General features: G+C 37.3%; 1 protein-coding gene across 4 annotated transcripts in view; it reads right to left on the bottom strand.

Moving 5' to 3' along the window:
• Positions 1 to 25,921, bottom strand: part of CFAP44 (cilia and flagella associated protein 44) — a 59,452-nt gene that overhangs the window by 13,848 nt on the left and 19,683 nt on the right. For all 4 annotated transcript variants that reach the window (XR_015734408.1, XM_034411849.3, XM_034411856.3 and 1 more), the window contains 15 exons: positions 25,421 to 25,520; positions 23,116 to 23,210; positions 20,714 to 20,923; positions 20,251 to 20,361; positions 19,228 to 19,380; positions 18,399 to 18,626; positions 16,362 to 16,504; positions 14,478 to 14,748; positions 13,447 to 13,502; positions 11,687 to 11,849; positions 9,155 to 9,285; positions 7,914 to 8,116; positions 4,605 to 4,794; positions 2,519 to 2,696; positions 593 to 1,108 (listed from right to left, as the gene is read on the bottom strand). Coding sequence is in view for 3 of the 4 variants with exons in the window: in XM_034411849.3 (XP_034267740.2) it covers positions 593 to 1,108; positions 2,519 to 2,696; positions 4,605 to 4,794; positions 7,914 to 8,116; positions 9,155 to 9,285; positions 11,687 to 11,849; positions 13,447 to 13,502; positions 14,478 to 14,748; positions 16,362 to 16,504; positions 18,399 to 18,626; positions 19,228 to 19,380; positions 20,251 to 20,361; positions 20,714 to 20,923; positions 23,116 to 23,210; positions 25,421 to 25,520 (2,748 nt within the window). In the remaining variant the exon portion in view is untranslated. The remainder of the gene's footprint in view (positions 1 to 592; positions 1,109 to 2,518; positions 2,697 to 4,604; positions 4,795 to 7,913; positions 8,117 to 9,154; positions 9,286 to 11,686; positions 11,850 to 13,446; positions 13,503 to 14,477; positions 14,749 to 16,361; positions 16,505 to 18,398; positions 18,627 to 19,227; positions 19,381 to 20,250; positions 20,362 to 20,713; positions 20,924 to 23,115; positions 23,211 to 25,420; positions 25,521 to 25,921) is intronic.

Raw genomic sequence — 25,921 nt, 5'->3', positions numbered from 1 at the left:
ACATTTCATTCCAACTTGGCTGCTCTCAAGGAAAAATAATATCAGAATTTCAGTTATTCTAAAACACAATCTAATTGATGTTTGATGCAATATTACAAATTCTGTCAGGTCTAGTCACAAAATTGGTATAGGGCAGCCTTTTCCAATATGTTAAAGCCAGATCTGTACAATTTCAGCTATTGTAATCCTTGCCAGCATGCCTTTCTAATAATGATTATGGGTGCTCCAACTGTATACATCTTAGGGAAGTCTGGTTTTAATACCAAATTTAGGAACTATTTAGTTGTTGATGTAATCGTATTTTCTGAGTTGCATAAATATGAATATTGCATACAAAGACAAAACATGAATGTGATAGTATATGAACCTTGATTTCAAAATCTTATTAAAAATGAACCGGTCGCTGACATATTTTATAAGATTTCTTCATTTTAGAATATTGTTTTAAACAAATCTGCTTCAAAATATATACAATAAGTATTGCTATTGTAATATTTTAATTACAATATTTTAATATTTTAATTAGCAGAAACAAAAATATAGAAACCGGAAATAATTTTGCATGTATAATATCTTCAAAGCAACTTCTCACCCTCTTAATCAAAGTTTCCTGCAGATGAATATTTCTTATCTCTTCCCTCTGTCTGATTTCCAATTCAAGCTCTGTTGGTTCTGCCTGCTGAAGCTCAAATATTTTAGGTGGTGCCTCAGAAATTCCAGACGGTAGTCTCCCTGGCCTTAAAACTGCAATCCGACCACTCTCTACTTCCTTGATTGAAGGACTATGTAGAAATCCTCCACCAAATCCTCCTAAACTTCCAGACTCTATAGAAGGAATCGATGACTTTATTCTTTTTAACTTCTCTTTGTCTTCTGCTTCTTGTTTGAACTTCAAAAGCATGTCATGGTCATACTGGAAATGTTTTTCTGGTGTCTCTTCTGGAAGTAGTTGAGGAACCGAAGGTATTGGTAGATGTTTGGATGGATCCAGAGATGACTGTATAGTTTTCAATTCTTGTACTACACACTGAATCTCTTCTATAATAGCAACTTTAAGATCTCGGAGAGACACAATCCATTTGTTCATCGTCAGCTTTTTCTCATGTATCTGCAAAGAAGAGAACAAGTCACTTTATTAGGTAGCAAATGCTTTATTAGATAGTTATTTTCCCCCAAAATGCAATAATTAAAATCTAAATAATTAAAACCCTATGCAAATGAAACCATTGTTGCTCTCTGTTATCTTTTATTGGATATCATAGAAAGTCAATGTACACAGGTGCTATATTTAATGGGATTTTTTTTTAAAAAAATTGTGCCTTCAACTCAGTTTTTGACTCCTGGTCACTGCATAGTCTAGTAGTTCATAAATGGATTCTCCATGCCCTTACTACAGCTAAAAGACTGATGTTGCAACATTGAAAAGGTAAGATCCGATTTACTCAATGACTGAAGACCTGATTACACTTACTACTTCTTAGCTGATTGCCTACAGATATAGACCTTGTATCAATAAGTATAATGAAACACTCAACTTACAACCACAATTGGGACAGGAATTTCCATCATAAATTGTGGTGGTGATAAATTGAACTGGTTACAAGATTAGACAAGATTTATGGCAGTCATTAAAGTGAATCAATGCTGTTGTTAAATGAATCACACAGTTAAGTAAATCTAGCTTCCCTACTAAGGGGAAGTTTGCCATTTTTTGCCGGAAATTGGCAAAAAGCTCTCAAACCATGATCACATGATTGCAGGATGCTGCAAGAGCCCTGGTAGCGCAGAGACTAAAGCACTGTTATTAACATCAGCTGCCTGCAATTACTGCAAGTTCAAAATCTCACCAGGCTCAAGGTTGACTCAGCCTTCCATCCTTTCTAAGATAGGTAAAATGAGGACCCAGATTGTGGGGACAATAAGCTGACTTTGTATAAAATATACAAAAGTATGAAGGCTATTGCTTAACGCATTGTAAGCCGCCCTGAGTCTTCGGAGAAGGGCGGCATATAAATCAAATTTAAAAAAAAAAGGGGGGGGGTCATAAATGGAGACAGTTGTTAAACTCCCAAATTGCAATCATGTGACAGTGAGGATACCACAGTCGTAAGTGCAAGTACAGGTCATGAGTCACTTTTTCCAAGGCCATTGTAATTTAATAAGCATGATTATATTACTATATTAGAAATACATACACACAAACAGTTGCTAAATGTTTGCATTAGATAATTATATATAAAATTGTAACTGTTCACTTTTGCAGTAAAATATATACAGTATATTTAAATGTATTAATTTTTGTCTTTTGTATTTTTCATTGATTTTTTTTAATAATGTATCTTTGTTTTTCATTCCTCTGTGTTCTTTTCTTTTCCTGTTACTATATTAAGAGCAATAAAAAAAATTATGGAAAAATCAGTCAATAAACATACATGTGGTATAGTTTTAATTTCACCGCAGTAAATGCTTTCCTGGGAGAAGAAGAGAAATCATGATTCAGATCAATTCTTCTACTTACAGCTGCTTCTAAAGCTTGCAGTTGGCTTGTTTTTTTATCGGCATTCATTCTCATATGCTCAGGAATTTTGTAGTTAGTGGCAGTTTTTAATTTGAAGTCCCCCATGTTCTCTTGAGCTTCTTTGATATTTGCTACATCTTGAGGATCCTCATAGTTATCACTTGGTTTGCTCTTGAATCTGCCAAGTTACAATCAAAAAGAGGGCTGTGAAAATATCTACAAACCCCTCACATCCTGGACATAAACTGTTTCAACTTCTTCCCTCAAGACACCATAGGGAATTGCACGCCAAAACAACCAGACACAAAGAGTTATTTCTCCCATAGAAAGTACTCCCATAGAGTGCTATCACTCTGCTAAATTACTAATTCCCACAACGCTGTCTATGCCCTAGGATGTCAAACTACCTAGTAGGACTGTATTACTTATTATCCTCTTATCTGTCCTATTACCTATTTCCTTAGATTCTTATGACTATAACAGAATGGAATGGAATGGAATGGAATGGAATGGAATGGAATGGAATGGAATAGAATAGAATAGAATAGAATAGAATAGAATAGAATAGAATAGAATAGAATAGAATAGAATAGAATAGAATAGAATAACAGAGTTGGAAGGGACTTTGGAGGTCTTCTAGTCCAACCCCTTGCTTAAGCAGGAAACCGTACACCACTTCAGACAAATGATTATCTAATCTCTTCTTAAAAACTTCTAATGTTGGAGCATTTACAACTTCTAGAAGCAAGTTGTTCCACTGATTAATTGTTCTGTCAGGAAAGTTCTTCTTAGTTCTAAGTTGTTTTTCTCCTTGATTAGTTTCTACCCATTGCTTCTTATCCTACCCTAAGGTGCTTTGGAGAATAGCTTGACTCCCTCTTATTTGTGGCAGCCCCTGAGATATTGGAACACTGCTATCATGTCACCCCAGTCCTTCTTTTCATCAAACTAGACATACCCAGTTCCAGCAACCGTTCTTTATGTTTTAGCCTCAAGTCCCCTAACGTCTTGTTGTATCTCATGATTTATGTTGATTATTCCTATTATCCTATTATGAGTTATGTTGATCGCTTAGAATCTTATGACTGTCACTAAGCCTTGTATCTATGATTTATGATGATTGTATCTTATGATTATGATTATCACTTATTGCTTGTATGTACACTGACAGCTTATGCACCAGAGACAAATTTCTTGTGTGTATCACACTTGGCCAATAAAGAATTCTAATTCTAATTCTAAAAATATTATATAATAATAATTTATCTGTTTTTTATTTTTCAATCATCCAAAAAACAAAACTATTATAATTATTCAGTTCTTCCTTAGTTCTCTATGAAAACATATTGATGCTCAGAGCAAAAAGTAGTTGAAGGTATTCAAATATTTGTAGAATCTACTGCACCATGGAAATGACAGAGAAATTCCAATGAAGCCTGTATGGCCAAACCTTTCAGATTGTCAAATTCTGTTTTATTGGAACTATCTGGTCTCACCCAAAATCTATTATCATCCAAAATATACAGCCTGATGTGATACACCACATAGGGTGCTTAGCTGCAACATCCAGCCCAATATAGGTCTTTAACCAGAGTCAAAGACTTCTCTATGGTTTCCCATGCTCATTTTTAATTTATATTAACCCAAAATGCTGGCCATTCTTCATTTGAGTGATAGAAATAACCATAAAGAATTTTTCAAACTTGGTTAAAGACTATGATTGTTTCTTGCTTAAGTGAGCTTTCAGTGGTGGTGTTAGCATGTTATATACTTCGGCATTTACTTATAATTTATTGTGTCTTATTGCTGTTATTTTTAATTATGAGCCACCCAGGGTAACATATACAAATCTAATAAATTTTTAAAAATTCAAATACCAGAGATTAGCTATATTTAGAGCTCTGTGTTGAAACAGAATGCTTTCACTCTTTAAGTACTTCAAATCAAATCACTTCAGATCAAATTGCCAAGTTGGGAACAACTGTATTTCAATATTATTATATACACTAAATAATTCAGAAACTATTCCTACTTTAAGAAACATGTTTTTAATCATGCCCCAAAGAGAAGATTATGCTTGACTCACAATTCATTCCACTCCATCTTTCTTTTTTGGATTTTAGCTTTGGCTTTGTCTGCTTTTTCAATAATTTTCCTAAGTTTTTCCATTCGATTTTCAACAATACGACTTGCTGCTGTATGAGGTTGGGATTTTCTCCTTACTTTATCAGCTTCTGGTTCTTCATCAATGGCAGCCTGGGCTGTAACTATTGCTCCTGTACAAATATATTTTAAACAGAATATAAGGTGCTTTTGTAGGCATTCCCCAAACAAGATACCATTTTAGCATTAGTTTAGTTTAGTTTAGTTTACTTTTATTAAATTTTTATACCGCCCTTCTCCCAAGGGGACTCAGGACAGTGTACAGCCAAGATAAAACCAACAATACAAAAGTTAAAAACAATTTAAAATTATTAAATAGTTTGGCCGATCGTCTAAAATACAGTAACCCATTAAAATAATATTTTAGGCCAGCCCGGCTTGATGGAATAATAGCATTTTAAGGGCGCGGCGGAAGGTACGGAGGTCGGAAATCCGACGAATCTCCGGGGGCAGCTCGTTCCAGAGGGCAGGTGCCCCCACAGAGAAGGCTCTCCCCCTGGGGGTCGCCAGTCGACACTGTCTAACTGACGGCACCCTGAGGAGACCCTCTCTGTGGGAGCGTACTGGTCGGTGGGAGGCTATCGGATGCAGAAGGCGGTCTCGTAGATATCCAGGTCCTATGCCATGGAGTGCTTTAAAGGTAGCAACCAACACCTTGAATTGCACCCGGAAGACCACTGGGAGCCAGTGCAGCTCACGCAGGAATGGTGTTACATGGGAGCACCGAGTCACCCCCATAATCACCCGCACGGCCGCATTCTGGACCAGCTGGAGCCTCCCGGTGCTCTTCAAGGGGAGCCCCATGTAGAGAGTGTTACAGTAGTCCAGACAGGAAGTGATGAGGGCGTGAGTGACCGTGCGCAAGGCGTCCCGGTCCAAAAAGGGACACAACTGGTGGATCAGGTGAACCTGATAAAAAGCCCCCCTGGCCACAGTGTTAATTTTAAACGTTAAGGGGTTGGTTTTTCTTTGAATTCATTTTAAAAATAAATCAATGAAAAACCTACTGATTCTACAAAACTAAGGCCATATTATAACTAGGTTTCCATTACTGCTTTCCCTATTTCAGAGATAGTACTATCTGGTTCTTGTTTCTTTACAGAACAGAGCTCTGGAGAATTTGTGGATTTTTATAATACATACTAGACCAGGGGTCTCCAACCTTGGCAACTTTAACACTTGTAGACTTCAACTCCCAGAATTCTGGGAGTTGAAGTCCACAAGTCTTAAAGTTGCCAAGGTTGGAAACCCCTGTACTAGACAACCCACGCCTTGTTGGATCATTGTTTCAGATATATTTCCTTACCTAAACAGGATGATTAAAAAAAAAAAAGTGGGAGTGACTTCAGATTTCCCTGGAAACTTTGAGTTCCCACTGAGTTTCCTTGTGGAAAGCTATGGGGAACACCTTCCTTCCTTCCTTCCTTCCTTCCTTCCTTCCTTCCTTCCTTCCTTCCTTCCTTCCTTCCTTCCTTCCCTTCCCTTCCCTTCCCTTCCCTTCCCTTCCCTTCCCTTCCCTTCTTCTCCCCTCCCTTCACTTCCTCCCTTGCAAGGGGGGTTGCACAAGAGGTGCTGCGCAGATCAGGGAAGGCACACTGATGGTGTGCAGTGGATCAGGGAGGGTGTATGGGGGAGTGCAGGATATACTGTATTGATCAGGGAAGACATGCTGGGGTGCAGTGTGTATTGGACAAGTCATGTGAGGGTGGCACAGGTCAGGGAAGCATGTGCGCGTGGCATGAGCCAGGAAGGGAGAACATAGTTCCTCCTCCCTGTTCCTCCATTCCTCTTTCCTGTTCCTCCCATCATCCCTTTCTTCTATTCATCCATCCATCCATCCACCCATCCTTCCTCCTTTCCTTTCTAGCAGGCAGGTAGGTGACTCCTGCTGTGGGGGAGAGGAGGAGCTAGGGATTGCAAAACTGGCTGGGAAACTGTCACTAAACATTAAAAATCAAGATCACATTATTGCAGCAGCTGCCCAGCAGCAGCCAATAGCACTGAAGCAACCACAATTTTCTAAAATGTCATCCCTTCAGAGTCATTGATTCCAGATTTTGGACACATTCTGTAATTAGTTCATTTGAGGTCCCTTGATTCAAAAACTGAATCAACTGTTTTGCCTAGTTAAAAATTATAATAACAAGAATTTTAATATATATGGATATATATTAATGAAAGTTAACCATGTATGCTTTCTTCCCAGGTAGCAGATCTATTACCCAAAAGTACTACTCTGGAGACTTGCCCAAGACATCTCAAATCCTTTTAACTTTTGCATGTCCCACACCTGAAACCTCTATTCTTTTGTAAACATATTCCCTTTCCAGTTTAGACACTTAGTATAAATCTAAAAATATTACTTAGTCTTTAGCTTCCATTAACATTCCCAAACAAGCCATTTCCTGGATAATGAAAGTTACACAGTCGCTACATAGTTAGCAATCTGTTTGTAATGTACAGTTCCATAATGTTTAGACAAATTCAACCATAGGTGTGATTTGGCAAGAAGTTCCTCCTGTGTTTATCCTGAACACAGATATACTATTTTTAGCAAAAACAAAAACAAAAAACCTGCTCATAGTTTGCCAAAAGCAAAGCAAATTTCTTTCCAACAGGGAGACCGAACAAAGCTTCAAAAATAACAATTTCCCCCTCAAATTACCCCCATACTTCCATTTATTGCTTAAAAATACTATGCTTTTACATTATCAAAATTATTTTCCCTCCCTAGCCCCATCTCTGTTTCCTCCTCTATCTTCCTCCCTCTGTCTTTCTTTTTTATACAGGGAATGTGTGAAGTAATTTATTACTACCTATTCCATGATGGCTCCTTAAGTGTCATTCACCTTATGCAGGGAAACACTAAAATAACACATAATGCAATAAACACTTTAAAAGTTTATCATAATAAAAAAAAATACAAAAGTATTAATAATAATGTCAATAGGAAAAATGTAAATAGAAGCCACAACTTGTTATCTCAGTACATACTTGCAGAAAGTAACTCACATTAATCAAGGTTTGAATAAATACTAAATGTTGGGATGTGTAGTTAATACTCCTACATGGAAAACTACATTCTAAGAAATGTTAGAGAAAAGTTGCAGGGCAGAGCAAAGATACCATCTGATGAAACGTTTGCTGATACGGAACCGTGAAAACGAATGCAAGGTAGGTATTGCGTTCATTATGATTGCAGTATTTCTGCCACACTTTTGTAAATCCTTACTAATATCTCTTTGGCTCTCTTTTCTTTGCTCTCCTTCTTTTCCTTTCCGTTCATATTTGCTTATTCTCTTTTTCCCTGGGTGAATTTGTTTTCTGGCTCTGTATAAACTCTCTGAGATTGCCAATAGTCTGTATGTGGAGATTCGGTGAGTACTTCTCATGGCACAGACCAAAATGGTGTCATACTCCAAATTGCCCCGGTATCTGTTAGGACCACAGCAAAGATAGCAATCTTGTTTTGTGTTTCTTACATATTTAAGCAGTCTTAGTTTAACAATCAATTAATTTAACAATAGACTAAGTGACAAACATACATACCCAGAGGACCCAGAGTTACCATATTTTTCAGAGTATAAGACTCTGAAAACAATAAGACTCACCTACCTTTTTGGGGGAGGAAAACAAGAAAAAAAAAATCTGCCTCTGCCTCCCAGCAATTTGGCTCCTTGCAGCAAATCGGGCACGCGGCAATAGGCAATGACAATCCCTGCAGCCTGAAACAGCTGACGGTTGGGAGGCCGATCCAATCAATAATCAGCTGCTTGTGCTAATCAGGTTGTGCTGAAGCTGAAACGGGATGTTTGCTGCAAGGAGGCAAATTGCTGGGAGGCAGAGGCCAAAGGGTGGGGGCCGACGGGTGGGTGGGGCTACATTCAGTGTATAAGACGCACCCAAATTTTCACCCTCTTTTGGGGGGGAGGGAAGTGCGTCTTATACTTTGAAAAATACGATATGTGTTTTCTAAAAGCTCAGGTTGCAATATCCAGAAATCTCCAATTCCAGTATTATCAAATTATTACAGTGTTGATGTGACAAAATTTATCATTATTAAACACTCAAATGAACAGTAATCATATTGACTATATTTAAGTAAATATAAATTTAATTTAATTTTTATTAGGATTTCATTTATTACTTATTTTATTTATATGGCTGTTCATAAGCTAATACAGCTGTTCTTAAGCTAATACAGCTTAAGTATCAATACAAATTACAAATTACAGAATAACAGAAAGCAAATAATAAAACAAAAACATCTTATACTGTTTGGAGCGTATCCTTCAAAGCCTTTCAAAACTGGAAAAAGATGGACTTTATTTATTTATTTAAAGTTGTTATCATTAAGGTTTATATCCCATCTTTTGTACAAAGCAGTATTCATGGTGCTCTCTTCTTTTTCCTTAGCAGAAAAATCTTAGGAAATAAAAGCATCTCAAAAAAAGAAAATAAAATGGTCCTTACCGTTCCTGTACTTTTCGCAACCCAATTTGATGTTTTTCCTGTTCCCAGGCCAGTTCTCTCATTACTTGCCTAATATTTTTTGCAGTCTTTCTGTCCATTTCTGCACGAATTCTCTTGTCCATTTCAAATTGCTATATATTGTAAAAGATAAAATCATATTTGTCTGCCACATTCTACTTTATTTGGTGAAAAGCATGCACTGTTTTAATTGTCCTTGGATTTTGTAAGCTAACCTGAGTTACCAGAGTGGGCAAGTATAAGAAATGTAAATAAATAAATGCATCTGGAATTTTTTTTTTTTTGCTTTACTGTGCATACATACCCAGAATACAAGGTTTGGGCTACTTTATATATTGCAATATCAGAGAAAGAAATCCTCTATTCCAGAATATGGACTTCACACTCTGTGAAGATGCTTCTACATTTCAAACTTCCATTTATATTCTGTACTGCGTTCATCCACTGTACATCAGTACCCTTTTTCTTCAGCTGGGTCTATCAAGTATGTCATCCTTTTACATTTTTAAAATTTTTTGATAGATCTTAAATTAAAAATTAGACTCTTTGCCATCTTAAACCCTTAAATGTATTAATATATCTTTATCAGGCTTTGCTTTAGATATATCTTCCCCAATTTGGTATTTATATGGTTTTCTTGTCAACTAGCAAGGTCAATAGTAATGGAAGATGGGCGTTGTGATCCACAGCATTGAAAGACCCATGCTAGGGAAGACTGCTTTGTAGTTCAAAGGCTCACATAAATGGTTCATTAATACATAGTACGTGAACAGCAGTTTTTCAAACATATTGTTGTGTTCTTTGCATTTTTTGGTGTCTTGAGAAGTTCTAGATGTTCTATTATAGGGTTTAGGTTTGTTTGGCAAAGATACTTATTCACTGGCTACTATATTTCATCTTTTGCTTTAATCAAATTATACCTACTAAATCTTCTTTAGAAGTATCTTACTAAATGCTCGCATTACCAAGCTAGCCTAGTATCTCCCATTATTTTCCTATTGTTATCTTTCAAAATTCATAATGTATATTTTACTCTGCAAGTACGGTTAAAAGACCAAGGGCATCACGGGGGAACCAAGTCACTGTCATCATGCAAGTGACTTGAATTACATCAGGCTCCTAAAATAATGAACTGCACACTATCAATTGCTAATTTTTGTCCCAAAGAGCTATTCTTTGGCCTGCTTTCATTAAATGCTTAAGCATCCAATATTTGATAGATTATATGTCATATGATAAAGCAATTCATATGCAGCTTATACTCCTGTCAAATTCTGACAAAATTGCCCAGTGCAGTCATGAACAGAAAGTCTTTTTCATCTAAGAAGATTCTGGATCGTGAACAACAAATTAAACAGTAAAAGAAATCATGTCTGGGACCACACACATATCCATATCAAACCCACAAATAAACAGGTTCCCTTAACTTCCTGGCCTAGTGTCCTGGAAGAAAATCCACATTTTTAACACTTTTGGAAAGTCCAGCAGGGTTGGAGCCATCTGAATTTCAGGAATTCTGTTCCGCAGGAAAGGTATAGTAACAGAGAAAACATACTTTCCTAGATCCCATCTGATAGCATTCTTTAATTAAAGGAACCCAGAGTACACTCAACCTGCCAGATCCACTGAGAGAAGCAGTTAGAGAAAAGCCTGCCCCTTTGCTATGAAGGTCTTTGTATATGATAACCAGCATTTTGGGTATCTACTGGAAGTCAATGAAATTCTCCCATTAATGTTGTTACATAGTGCACTAAGCAGTGGTGAAATTCAATTTTTTTTTTACTACCGGTTCTGTGGGCATGGCTTGGTGGGCATGGTGTGGCTTGATAGGCGTGGCTTGATGGGCGTGGCAGGGGAAGGATACTGCAAAATCTCCATTCCCACCCCATTCCAGGGGAAGGATACTGCAAAATCCCCATTCCCTCCCCACTCCTGGAAGAAGCATATTGCAAAATCTCCATTCCCACCACACTCTGGGGCCAGCCAGAGGTGGTATTTGCTGGTTCTCCGAACTACTCAAAATTTCTGCTACCGGTTCTCCAGAACCTGTCAGAATCTGCTGGATTTCACCCCGGCACTAAGATATCCATGCCACAACATTCTGGATCAGTTGCAGTTTCTGAGTGTCTTTAAGGGCTACCCCATGTTGAACAAATTGTAATAATCCAGATGGGAAGTGACAAATGAGCAGGACTTCTGTTCTAGAAATGGATCCAACTGGTGTCCAATAAAAATTTGTGCAAAGGTCCTTGTCACTACAGTTGCCTTTGAGCAAGGGCTAAGTTTAAAATACCCAAGCTGTATACCGGTTATATCTGGGTATGGAATAAGACAGAACAACTTTGTCCAACAATGTTAAGGTTGGTTTTTTTATGTATGCTAAAAAACAATTTAAGCAGTTAGAATAGAGTGGAACCCAACAATAAAAAATAAACACTAACTCATCGTAAAACTCAAGGTATAACCCCACATTAATCCCTATTCTCCATGAGGAAAAGAAATCAACATACATACTTCTCTAAGAAGCTGCATATGTTTGGGCAATTCGCTATTGATCCGGAGCAATTCCTGAAACTCCTGCCTCAATAAAATCAGTTCTTGTCTCTTCAAAAGTTTCTTATATTCTGCAGTTCTCATTATTTGATCATATTCTTTTTTTTGCTTGGCATTCTCAATACTAGAAATGTGAGAAAAATATGAAAAGGAGACAGAACAATTAATCTTTCCAGGAACCAATATACAGTGAAATTATGAAGCTTGACTAAAGAAAAGCAACATGTTTCATTAGGTGGAAGGGAGTCTATAATTATATTGAATGGAGATCTCTTTTAGACAGAGATTTATTTATTTAATATATTGTAGAAACAAAATATGTTTTTATATAGTATTGATCAGGCTGGGCATTAACACATGAATTTGGTTAACATAATTAAATGTTTGCTATAGTGATGAATATCTGCAGCTCAGGTAGAAGATGAGGGTGGAGGTGGGACAAACATTCTGTCAACTGAAAACAAGAATCCATGAACATCAGCTGGCAGACAATTGCTATGATACCAAATCCCTAATCTCTACCCACACTGACATTGAACAGCACCAATCTGATTGGAGCAATACAAGAATCATTGGCCACGCTACCACCTACCACACACACAAGTTTATTGAAGCCTGGCACTCCATAAGCAATTTCATCAACAGACACATTGACCTACAACCAGCCTACAAACCCTTAGAATTCAAATCAACTGCACAATCAACCAGCGACAGCACCGACCCTCAACCAACCCATGCAACCTCCCACAACCAACATTTCACCTCCAAATGACCCTTACCTGATGTGACTTCCCCATCACAAGATCTACTGACCACACAGAGCCCTTATAAGAAAAACACTGACACTGACATCCCCTAAATTCTGCAGAAGATGTTACTTAGCCTGGTAAAGAAATGTTTAGAAACCAACCCACAAGCATGGAGAACCCTCATAATTAAATGTGAATGTAGAAGACCACTGAGCCCAAAGAATGGAAGGCAAGAAGTCTCCAACTAGCATTCAGAATCTTCATGCTTTGGCCCTTCCTTCTATGGCAGAGGTGGGGAACCTTGGCCCTTTTATGACTTGGGACTTGTGAGCATGGCTGGCTCAGGAAGTCAGGGAGTTAAAGTCCACAAGTCATAAAAGGGCCAAGGTTCCATATCCCTGTTCTAGGGTTAGTGACTTGGTTGGTAGTCTCCTGAGGATGCATTTTATTTGGCATCTGCCCAGAAACCTGGCATTTGAGAGAAATAGGATTCTCTTAACCTGGTAAATAAATGTATTTCTGGTAATTAAATGGTCAAAATAGAAAAGTAGAAGTTTTATAATGTTAATTCCTGGACATATGGTGTATAGGTATGTGGCCAAAAAAATTAGCATTTCCCCTTCCATCCTTGGCGATAGATCCACACTTACGTTTTTAACAAGGTAAAATCTTTAAAAATTCTCACATTTTAATATTAAAATGCAAATATTCAAAATTATAGATAAAGAGCTACTGAGATCACTAGATGTTACCTTTATTTTCTAGAGAAAATTGCAAAGGAAAGTGTAATGCTTCAGAGAAACATAGAAACTCCAGATAGGAGTCGCAAGTGCCACTAAACTGACTTTATTAAAGACAAATTCATTTTGGAAATGTATTTATTTTCAAGGGATTGATTAAAAATAAAAGTAATCATAAAAAAAGCTAGGTATCCAACAACAAAGCTTAATGTTTCACTTTTAGCAACCTTACCTGTAGGCATAAATATCCTCAATATCATCTGCTGCTTTCTCTTTGTCTAATCCACTCTGCAGAAAAATAAAATTAAATAATCAGTGCTCTTTCTATAAGTGGCATGGATTCAACTAAAACTCAAATGGAATTCCAGATAAGTTCTCACAATGTTTTATAAATCACAGCATTTTTTTTGTAATAATCTTCTCTTCCCACTTTCAAAGCAAGCTAATATACTGTATATATAGGTAGTCCTTGACCTGTGATGGGGTAGTTTAATGATTGTTCTTCTATGATGAACTTCAAAAAAAGTTGCTTATGAACTATCTTTGAAGTTACAACTGCCAATCCCCTCCTGCAGTCATGATTGCATTCCAGGAAATTGGCAAGTGGTTCACTTTGCGACTGTTTGCAGCATTCTATTGTCATATGACTACAATTTGAAGGTTTTGTTGTTTTGCAGCGGAAAACAGCAAAAACTGCCCTTTGGATATGCTTGATTTGTTTAACAACCACAGGATTCACTTCACAACTGTGGTGACTTGATTTATGACCACCATAAAAATGGTTATAAAATCAAGTTTGGTCACATGGGCTTTGATTTATGATTTACAACTAAAATTCCAGACTCTGCTATAGTGGTAAATCAAGGATTACCTGTGTGTATGTCTATATGTTTACGTACTTGTGTGTCTGCCTGTCTTCCCTTCATCCCCACCAGTAATGGGTTTCACTTACCTTCATTATCTGTTCGGAACCGTGAGCACACGTGTGTGCGCGCACACTTCGCTTGTGCGTGGTGCTTCTGTGCATGCACAGAATCTTCTGTCCATGCGCAGAGCATCCATGATGACATCTGGGCGGGTGGGCAGAGCGTCCCGCCACTACTGGTTCGCCCAAACCAGGGCGAATTGGCAGAAACCCACCACTGATCCCCATCCTCTTTATCTATCTAGATTATGGAGAAAACTGTGAATATTTCCCAGTCAATAAGTACTTCAATGATAGGGGGAAACGTACAGAGTAATGCATTCCTGATTGTTACTTACTCTTGGAGAGGGCACTTTAGTCTTCAGGACTTTCTTAACTTCCTCAGCAGAAAGAATGTCATATGCAAAGATGTTGCCATCTGCTCCACAAGTTACTAGAAATCGATCATCAAAACTTGAGTATATCCCTTGAATTTGCCCATAGTCATTATCATGCAAACTAAATGACCAATATCCAGCTATGTTGTCCACACAGAGTTCTTTGCTGTGCAGGGGATAAATCCTCACTACTCCATTCTGCATCCCACAAAACATTAGTAAACCTGTGGAGCTGAAAAAATAATTAACACATGAATATGATGGTTTTTCTTCATATACTCTGCTGATATCTAAATCTGTTTATGTTGGGGATAAAACAGAAGACATAAGTCAGTCCCACTAGGGAGACTAGTCCAGAAAAAAAAACCACAGGAGTTCTAAAACTACTTTGTTTAGATTGGGTATAATAACAGAATCTTGCATGTCTAACTGAGCTGTGCCTCCTACCCCCTCTACACAACCTTGTGATACTTAGTGAATCAGAAAAGTGTCCAGCTAAGCCACCTCCAAATGTTTCTCAGGGCTTAAAAAATATTTAACCCCCCTTTGCCTAGGTAACAATTCTCACGTATTTCCATCAAGACAATATTCCTTATTATCCACAGCAGATGAGAAAAGAAATATCCTATGATGATAAAACTGGCAGAGAACTTAATTGCAGCTCTTGATAACAGACAGAAACTATAACAATATTATTTCTCTGCCAGGCAGCAGATTGCCATATTCTACTCCTTGCACATTTGGGGATGTCACTTGAATAATGTATGAACAAGTAGGAAGTTTCTGCATCTTCAAAACTCTTAAATTCCATATTCAATTTGATATCAAGTATACAAAGTCACTATTATACTCACTACTTTTGTCTCTCCTGGTACCAATAGTGGGCCAAAAAGAGACTTAAAATCTGTGACCCTGCAAGTAATCCACTGCTTATAAAAAACAATATGGTTTCTACTGTCTCATTACTGCTTTCCTTTGAGGACTCATTCACTTTACCTCTCTTATGTCTATTTGCATACAAAAACACACCATCCCCTTAAGCCCTCTCATGAATTAAAGGACCATTCTGAACTTCACTGCATGTACTTTGTATTCCACAGACAGACCTCTATGTGCAGAAAAATTATATCTTGGGGAGGTAGATGAGATATGAGACCATCTCCATGTTAGTACAGCATCATGAGAATGAGAGGAGATACACTGGGGTGTAGGACCTAAATTTGCCTTAGTTTTCAAAAAACTAGAAGCCAGTTTTCATATTTTTCATATCATTTTAATAGATAAAATGAATTTGAATCAGTGGTGGGTTGCCCCCCGGTTTGCACCAGTTCTATAGAACCAGTAGTAAAACCAGTGGGAGGCTCCGCCCACCGACCCCAATGTCATCAGAACACTTCTGCGCATGTCCCGTTGCGAACCGGTAGTAAAGGTAAGTAGAACCCACCCCTGATTTGAATCATATGTGACCAAGAGGCTTGGATTTGGATACAGTATGAAAAGGGGAAAAGTATATTTTGCCCTTCTATATGCTTGCTCAAAGAAGCAGAACTGGGAAAATAATTTGTGATTTCAAAATAACTTATATTTTGCTAAATAAATTTAAATACATTTGAGAATAAGGAAAAAGAATACTACCCAATCAAACACTATCAAAAACTTCCATAATATTCACCCCAAAATAAAATGGTTTTGTTTTTATCATAATGAATCTTCCATTGTATTTTTACATTATTTAGCAGTACATTTTAATGAATATATACATGCTGAAAATAAACAAAAAATATTTTTTTTAAATATCGGCCATAAAATTCTTTCTTTTTTTACAGGCTGAAAAAGCTTTGTTACCAAAACGTGATGCGGTGAATGGGATTGTCCTCTGCATCTTCAATAGGGATAACATCAAAGGGTTCATCCTGCCGAGTCTCAGGATCTTTTTGCTGGTCAGAGGAAAATGCACAGTGATATAAAAATCCTGTGTCATATTCTCCCTGGGAAAAAAGACAATGTTGCAAGAACTTATTGGAACAGTTTTGTGAAAGTATTATAATCATTTCATATTCATGCATTCATTCTACACCCAATTGTGAATAAACCTACTACAGTTGAATCCAGTCCTCTGCTTTTTCACAAAAGGGCTCCATTAAAGGTAACATTTCATACCATCTAATTAATACACAAATACTCTTTCTTTGGAGGTGCAAAGAAGACTGTGGAGTTTTTCCTTTCTTTCTTCTCTGTTTTTTTTTTTAAACAAACTTTTCAGCTCTGTTAAAACCAAAAGCAAGCTGGCTCAGCAGCATGGAAAGATATGGGCAACTCTTATATATCTGAAACATATGTTCACACTTAATGGTTTTTCCTTTTGCATTTTTCCATTTAAATATTAATCCTGTATTGGGGGTTGTGTGGAACAGTGCAATGTTGAATCAGCAATGGGAATGGTGTGCTAAGAAAACTAAAGATGATTTAATCCTTTCCCTACGTTAAAAACTGCCAATAAATCTGGAATGCAATGGAGTTAAATGAGTTTTCCAAAGCTACTTAAGGAGCTTATAAAGCAGAGGAAAAAACTCTTTTTTTTCTGCACCTAGGAATTTGTACGTTGTTTAAGGATAGAGACAGATTTAGGAACAGTTGCTTTTTATAGTTTGATAATTGCTGAGCAGGGCATCTATCTCGAAGCATTGTTTCTTCATCCCTGCAATTTTAAGCTTAGTTCTGAGCGCAGCCTGAAGCAATCATAGCACCTTATTTATTTATTTTAGCATATTTTATTTATTTTCTTTTTATTTTATTAAATTTCTATACCACCCTCCTCCCGAAGGACTCAGGGCGGTGAACAGCCACAATATAAAACACATAAATACAAAAGTTTAAAACAGAATAAAAACGAATTAAATAATTTGGCTGAGACAAATTTAAAATACCCCATAATTTAAAAACAAATTAAAATTTACATTTAAAAAGGGGAGAAGATTTAGGCCTGGCCAGCTTGATGAAATAAAAAAGTCTTAAGCGCGCGACGGAAGGTGCGCAGATCCGGGATCCTCCGTATCTCCGGGGAGAGCTTGTTCCAAATCGTAGGTGCCCCCACAAAGAAGGCTCTCCCCCTGGGGGCCGCCAGTTGACATTGTTTGGCCGACGGCACCCGGAGGAACCCCTCTCTATGGGAGCGTACTGGCCGGTAGGAGGCTATTGGTGGTAGCAGGCGGTCCCGTAGATAACCAGGTCCTAAGCCATGGAGCGCTTTAAAGGTGATAACCATAACCTTGAACCGCATCGGAAGACCACCGGGAGCCAGTGCAGCTCGCGCAAGAGAGGTGTTACATGGGAACTCCACGTCGCTCCCATAACCACCCGCGTGGCCGCACTCTGCGCCAGTTGGAGCCTCTGAGTGCACCTCAAGGGGAGCCCCATGTAGAGAGCGTTACAATAGTCCATATGGCGATGTTACATTAGCCAGGAGATTATAATGTTAAGACAGAGTAGTAGTTTGGCTTCCTAAGACTGCTAGCCCGTTGGTTTCATGCTTTTGCACTTTCCAAGGTATACCACAGGGTGCAAGCTAACTCACATCAAATCATAACAAGACTAACGTAAATGTCTCATCCCACATAGTTGATATCTAGACAAAATTGCTGATTTCAGCATCAAGCCGAAACTTTCACCCTTTTCAAATTTACATCTAAGCCTATTGAAGAGGTCTAAAAAATTTAAAACTTTATGTGCTATTTGAAGACATTTGGGTTTACTTAAGAAAAATATCTGAGTTCCAAGATTTGAAATTATTTAATTTATAAAGTATGCCCTTCCACAAAAGGAGAAATAAAATACATTTAATAAGTATAATTTAAATGAATAATTTAAATGAATAACACTTACCATTGATAACCAGAATCTCCCTGGATCAGAGTAAAAGCCACAAAGGATGGGACTTGGAGTTTCTGGGATGTAGATTTCTGGAAGTGGTTCCTCTTCGACAGGCACTTCTTCGGGCATTTCTATTTCTTCTAGTGTTTTCCCCTGATCCAGCTGATGTTTGATCCATTGCTGCTTTTCTTTCTCCTTCTGTTCTTTAATTTTTTCTCTGCGTTTAATTTCCTCTTCTCTCTTTATAGAACCAATGAAATTCAGTGTAAGATTAGGCTCTTGAAGGAATGAAAAACATACTACTTAATATGGTTCCACAAGACATAACAGTGAACTTCACTAACAGAAGATGCTACTCAAAGACTTTTCTTTTTTAAAAAAATATAAAATATTTTTCGTCAGAATGATCCTGTTTTCATGTAAAATACAATATTTGGATCTTAAATTACATATAAGACAAAAAACAAGTATTTAGAATGATTAACTCCTACTCCTACTGTTAATCTGTTAAAATTTCTAAAAATAAGTTCACAATATATTAGCCAAAATTGAAAACGTTATGTCTTGACACTACATTTTTACTACATAAATCACCTCCAGGATGTTCTGGAAGCAAGGCTGGCTTTAGGCTGAGGCTAAGTAGACACTGCCCTAGGGTGTGCCAAAGCTTATAGGGTGCCAATGCATCCCTCGCTCTGAATCATTCTGAAATGCAAATCTTTGCATTGGTGGGATATAATGTATCCCTATGACCTGGGGTGCCACTGTCTGGAAGGCAACAGAATGTTTCCCAAGCAGATTATCATGGAAGATTTTCCACAGTGTTAGAACAATATTTTACCAATATCCGAGATTTGATGCTCCAGAAACGAAAATATTCTGCAGGTAGATCTTTGATCCTATAGGTAGTTACTGCATCGTAGGCCATAGGGTCTGGGGCAGGAACCTGAACAACAATGCCGTTCTGACAGAGGATAAGGAGCTTGTTCTCTGGCTGTAGATCAGAACATGAAACAAAACTAGCAGGCACATATATACATACATACATACATACATACATACATACATACATACATACATACAGAATAGATTTTGAAAAATAGGACAAAAATAGGCTTTATTATAATGAAGAAAACATGCCATTATATAACTGCAGGTTCCACTTGTTTTTGTACTGTGTTTATCTAATTTTTGGAGCAAAGCTATAAATGCATAATGCAACAATAGTTTGCTTTTTAGTAGGCTTGCTGTAAAGCCTGATGCTGATTTGGGCTGAAAAGAGTGACCGGCCTAAGGTCACCCAGCTGGCTACTGTGCCTAAGAAAGAAAGTGGATTTCCCAACTCCTAGGCCAGCATCTTGACTACTACACCCTGCTGCCTCTCAAAACCAATTTTTGTGGAAGATTTTTATACACTGATGTACTTTTGGTATATGACTCCAGAACAATTATTAGAACATATAGATACTTCAAATTCATGTTTTCCTATTTCTTGGATCTGAAATAACAACTTTTAATTATGTCTGTTTCTGTATCTTCAGAGATGCAGTTTCCAAATGTAGTCTTTTTTAATATTACTATGATAGTGAAATAAAAACAAAACAAATCTCTTCCAGTTAAGTAAATGGGAAGACGACAGATGAAATATAAAAATACATGGAAATAAATGCACATTGGTCCAAAAATTATAATCTTTACTATATTAAAATGTTCATCAAGTTAGAATATATTTAGATCAATATTTAAATATATATATATATTTATTTAAATAATATAACTTAACTCTTACAACACTAGATAATTGTACATAGCAAAATTAACAAACATGAGGTTCATATACAATAAAAGCAAATTAGCTACTCACATGAGAATGGGGTGACCATTGCAATGCCTGTACTGGTCCTGGAACACTAATGAATCCAACAGGATCATATTTATCTTCAACAGTAAAGAAGAAAACAGTTTTATCTTTGCTCTGAAATAGAAAAACTTGATTATTAGTAAAATCATGCATTGCATATTTTGTGTATGTCCAAGACCAATCATTAGTCAAATTTCTTTGCAACAGAGGGTCATCAGAAAAGTGCCTCCATTATCTTAGCAAACTGCAAAGTAATTCATATGAACTCATTACTTCCTTCAAATTCATTTCAGGTCAAACTTTGTAATCACCTGGAGTCCATTACAAAATCAATATAGCTTAAGTTTAAAGCGTCAGATCCTACTTTAGAACTTGATCATAAAGCAAAAATACCAAGTCCTATTTTTCCCTGCATGTTTTCTCATGTGGCTTATTAACGAGTATTCACAGAAAAGTCAATACATACCCCTGTGGCTAGCATTTCCCCATTACGTTCATAGGCCAAAGCTGTAACTACAGACACATGAGGTTTAAAAGCTTGTTTCAGACGCAAGGACGCATCTCCTACATTTTCCCGTCCAGCAATGACAGGCAGTCCTTTGGGATTATAAAGTTCAATTATGCGAACAATGCCATCCTGGAAACCTATAGCAAATATACCTCCTTTGGGATTCACCTTGGACAAAAAAAATATGTTTGCATTAATATAAGGTACTTTGAGAAAACATCTCCTAAATCTGTGAAAATTTATGATACATAAAGTAGTTGATATGAATAAAGAACAATTTCGCAAAATTGTGATTGACATTTTATTTCCGAGAGGTAGTATTATTTATTTATTTTATTTATTTTATTGAATTTCTATACCGCCCTACTCCCGAAGGACTCAGGGCGGTGCACAGCCATGAAATAAAACACATAGATATACAAAATTTAAAATCGAATAAAATGAATTAAATAAATTTGGCTGAATTAGTACCCATAATTTAAGTATTATATTGAAATATAATGTGGAATACAAACTGTACTCTGCAGAGATACAAATCAAACTACTCAAACCACTCAAATGACTGTCTAACCTCTGTTTGAAATACATTGAGAGGAGATTCACTCCTTCTCTATAATTGGTTCTATTATCAAATTGCTCTTACTGTCATTTTTTTCCTACTTGTAGTCTCATTTCAACTATTTAAGTTTTTTTAAACTTTTTCCTGTTTCCCTGTTTCTCTTCAACTTTTCTCTTTTAAGCACTGCTATGAGTACTATTCATTGCAAAGATATGAAGGTTTTACTCAGGTTGTTATACAGACATACAACAATACTGACAATAAGATCCTTGGTTGCGCAGCAGACTCAAGCACTGTTAAGTAACACCAGCTGCCTGTAATTACTGCAAGTTCAAATCTCACCAGACTCAAGGTTGACTCAGCCTTCCATCCTTTCGAGGTAGGTAAAATGAGGACCTGGTTTGTGGGGGCAATAAGCTGACTTTGTATAAAAAAGAACACTTCTTTGGGGGGGGGCACGAAAGCCCTACTAAGCAGGTATATACAAAAAGTATGAAGGCTATTGCTTAACGCATTGTAAGCTGCCCTGAGTCTCCGGAAAAGGGCGGCATATAAATCAAACCAATAAATAAATAAAGAAATACTGCATGTCCCAGCTGTGATGCTTCTACGTTGGTCTTCACTTTTGCTTCTTCAAAAACACTATCCTTTTTTCTTTTCAAAAATATATTCTCTTTCAAGTCTTTATATACAGGTAGTCCTGCACTTCTGATTATAATTGGGCCTGGAATCTTGGTCGTCGAGTGAAGTAGTCATTCAGCAAGCCGCCAAGTGACCACTTCGCTCAATGACTGCAATCCCATCTCTCCCAGTTATGGTTCTCAAGTAACTGTGCAGGTAGCTGAGTGGCAGAGAGAGGGCCCAGGCCTTTGTGATGGTGGGTTGAGGAAAGGGCTTGGGCTCCAACCAGACACAGAAGGCCAGGCCCTCTTCTCCCAACACCAGAGAACAACTGTAAGAACTTGCATGCTGGAGGAACAAATTTTAATTGTGGCAAAAACACTAATGAACAACATTGTTCTAGAAGGCTCAGAATACTGGCATTTGCTAGCATTTTCCTCTATGGAGGAATGGAAATGATGGTGTTTGCCAGAACACTAGCATTTGGAAAGACTCAGAATGCTGTAATTCAGTAGCATTTTCCCATCTGGAGGGGTGGAATCATGGCATTCACTAAAATACTAGAAAATGCTACCATTCTGAATGACTCCGAATACTAGCAAAAACTAGTCTTTTGAAAGGCTCAGAATGCTGGGATTCACTAGCATTTTCGCCTCCTGAATACAGTACATGGCTAGCAAAGGCTAACAAATACCAGCATTCTGAAAGGCACACAAGGATGGCATTCGGCAATGTTTTTGTCAGATTTGAGGTCCATTCCTCCATTGTCCGGAAGGATTTCCAACTTTCTTTACAACAAAGTTACAAGTAAATTTGTCATCTATCCTTTCTCTTCAAGATTCCTTTCCATCTATCCTTTCTCTTCATTTCCCGTCTTCTAACATTTTTCCTTTTTTAATCATGAAATCCATAAATTATCAGGTTTTTTTCTATTTTTAGGAAAAACTCCAAGTGTTTCCTAATAAACATACTCACTCTCACATCTTCTGAAAATCTATACATTTCTCCAAAATCAAAGCACCAATAGTTCCTAGATCCAGATAATGAGAACATGATTTGGAGAAAAAACAAGCAGTCACTTCCTAATTTTATTCAGCCCCTTTCTTATAAATAATTGATATTTGACAATTTACACCAACCAGATTTAATTCATGTATTCTTTTTTTCTGTGTGTACTTACCACCGTTGGAGCCCAGGTAAGTGCTGTTCCTCCCTGTTTAAATTTCATATCAGCCAACTGAACCTTGCCAATGTAATCATAAATACGCACTGAACCTGTGTTAAATAGTTGACAGAACAAGAAAAAAGAAAGCTCTCAATGAAGTCTGAATTACTTATTATCTATGTATACAGTAAATCTACTGTATATGCTGTCCTCAGCTACCAAAATAATTCTAGTTGGTTTATATATTAAGAGTAAAACAATAATAGAATAATAAAATACAATAGTAATACATACTAAGTGCAGTACTTATACATAATTAGTAATGAGAACCAGTTTGGCGTAGTAATTAAGACATCAGACTAGAAACGAGAGGTTGTGATTTCCAATCCTACCTTAGGGACAAAGCTAACTGAGTGACCTTCGGCCAGTCTCTATCTTTGGCCCTAGAAAGGAGGCAATGGCAGAACACTCTTGCTAACAAAACTGTAAGGACTTGTCCAAGCAGTCTCCAACAATCAGACATGATGGAAGGTGGGGTGGTTAGTAATATACAGCCATACATTAATTTTCTTTCCTGTTTCTTCTCCATCAACATTCTTATAATACCCTAATTTCGCCCTTTTAAAACTGTTCAAAATAATTTCAAGAGATAGCTTGACTTAGAAAGTCAAGACAGTTTACTCAAAGAGGCCGTTCCAAAAAACCTGAGTAAATTTGAATTTTTCTATTTCCTTCCAAAAGACACAATTGCGATCTTATTGCTTCTTGGGACAGTGGGGTGGGGGGTGGGGGTGGGTGAGGGGTGGTAGGTTCTTGCCAGAACCTCACAGAAAGGAATCGTTGGATCAAATCCATTCAGAAAATTTTCTCCTGAGCAAAAAGAAAGCTACAAAAATCTGTGTCATAGGAATTGTAAAACTCAAAGACTGTTCAACCTTTTGCATTTGAAATAATGAAAACTGTAATCCTATATATTCAGGAAGTGGAAAAATTGGCATAGGTGGAATCTATACCACATTAATTATACCATCAGTGAATGATCCTCTTCACCACAACTAATTAATGTTATTAATATTTACTTTTAAATCCATAAGAAGAGGAATTAAGACAGACTAAATTGACACGTGACAAAATTGGTTTTATCAAGGAAACACTGTGGACATAGTTTAATTAGACTTCAGTAAGGGATTTGACAAAGTAGATCAGAGCCAATTTCTTGGTAACAGAACAATGTGGGACAGACAGCATTCCCACCAGATGGATTCAAAAATTGCTGACCAACTGCACTCATTGTATAGTCCTCTATGGAACTACATCTAATTGGAGGGAAGCATCCAGTGGGGTATCTCAAAGTTCTGTCTTAGGCCCAATATTCTTCAACATCTTCGTAAATGATTTGGATGAGGGAACAGAAGGAGAAATCAAATTTGCAGACAACACCAGATTGGAGAGAATAGCTAACACTTTAGAAGACAGACTCAAGATATGGAAGGATCTTGACAGACTTGAACACTGGGCCTTATTCAACAAAATGCAATTCAATGGTGAGAAAAGTAAGATTACACTGAGGCAAGAAAAAACAAATGCACAGGTATAGAATAGGTGATACCTGGCTCAACAGTTATGACTGTGAGAAGGATCCAGGTGTCCCAGTAGACAACCACTGAAGTATGAGCCAGCATGTGCTGCAGCTGCCAAAAGAATATATGCAGTCCTAGACTAAGTCAACAGGGATAGTATCAAGATCACATTAAGTGTTGATGCCAGTGTATACAGTTTTGTAAGACCAGAATTAGAATACTGTGTCCAGTTCTGATCATCATAATATAAAAAAGATGTTGATTCCAGAAAGAATGCAGAAAAGAGCAACAAAGATGGTAAGCGGTCTGGAGGCTAAATCATACAATGAACAGTTGTGGGAACTAGCTATGTCTAGTCTAACAAAGAGGAGGACTAGAGGTGACATGATAGCAATCTTCCTATATTTGAGGGGCTGTCACAGAGAAGAGGGGATCAACCTATTCTTCAAGGCATCTCAGGGCAGGACAATGAGTAATGGGTGGAAGATTGTTAAAGAGAGATCCAACCTAGAATTAAGGAGAAATTTCCTGATATTGAGTACAACTAATCAGTGCAGCCAGGAGTAGTGGGTGCTTCATCATTGGAGGTTTTCAAGAAATGATTTAACAACCATTTGTCCAAAATGGTATAGGGTCTCCTGCTTGGGCAGGGGGGTTGTACTAGAAGACCCCCAAGATCGCTTCCAACCTTATTATTCTATGTTCTAAAACCAAAATTAGAAGGAGGAAGGTATACTTACGGTCAAGAGCAGTAGTTGCCATGATATATGTAACTGGAGATACACTTACGGCTTCTATCTTTCCAGAATGAAAAGTAAACAGGCATTCTGGATCACGTGTCTATAATGGAAATAATTAAAAAGATCTTTAAAGGGCTATTGATAAAACTATTTAACAAGGTACATGTATTCCAGTGGTGGGTTGCTCCCGGTTCTCTCCGGTTCTTTAGAACCGGTAGTAAAAGCGGCAGGAGGCCCCGCCCATTCGCCTGGATGTCATAATTGATGATCTGCACATGCACAGAAGCACGCGCTACCGTTGCGAACCGGTAGTAAAGGTACTGTAAGTAGAACCCACCTCTGATGTATTCTCTTTCAATCATTTTGGTCTCCTAACACATCTATTATTCTAAACTTAACCTTTATTTTTAGCAATTAGTATAAAAGTTTGTTTGTTTACTGTCTGGATGTAAATTTCATTACATACAAACACTGCAAGAATTAGGATGAGGTTTTCTCAAG

This window comes from Pantherophis guttatus, chromosome 5, assembly GCF_059756535.1.
Source record: "Pantherophis guttatus breed Tessera chromosome 5, ASM5975653v1, whole genome shotgun sequence".
Taxonomy (NCBI): Eukaryota; Metazoa; Chordata; class Lepidosauria; order Squamata; family Colubridae; genus Pantherophis; species Pantherophis guttatus.
The sequence above is the reverse complement of the archived record's forward strand: the minus strand, read 5'-3'. Positions and strand labels throughout refer to the sequence as shown.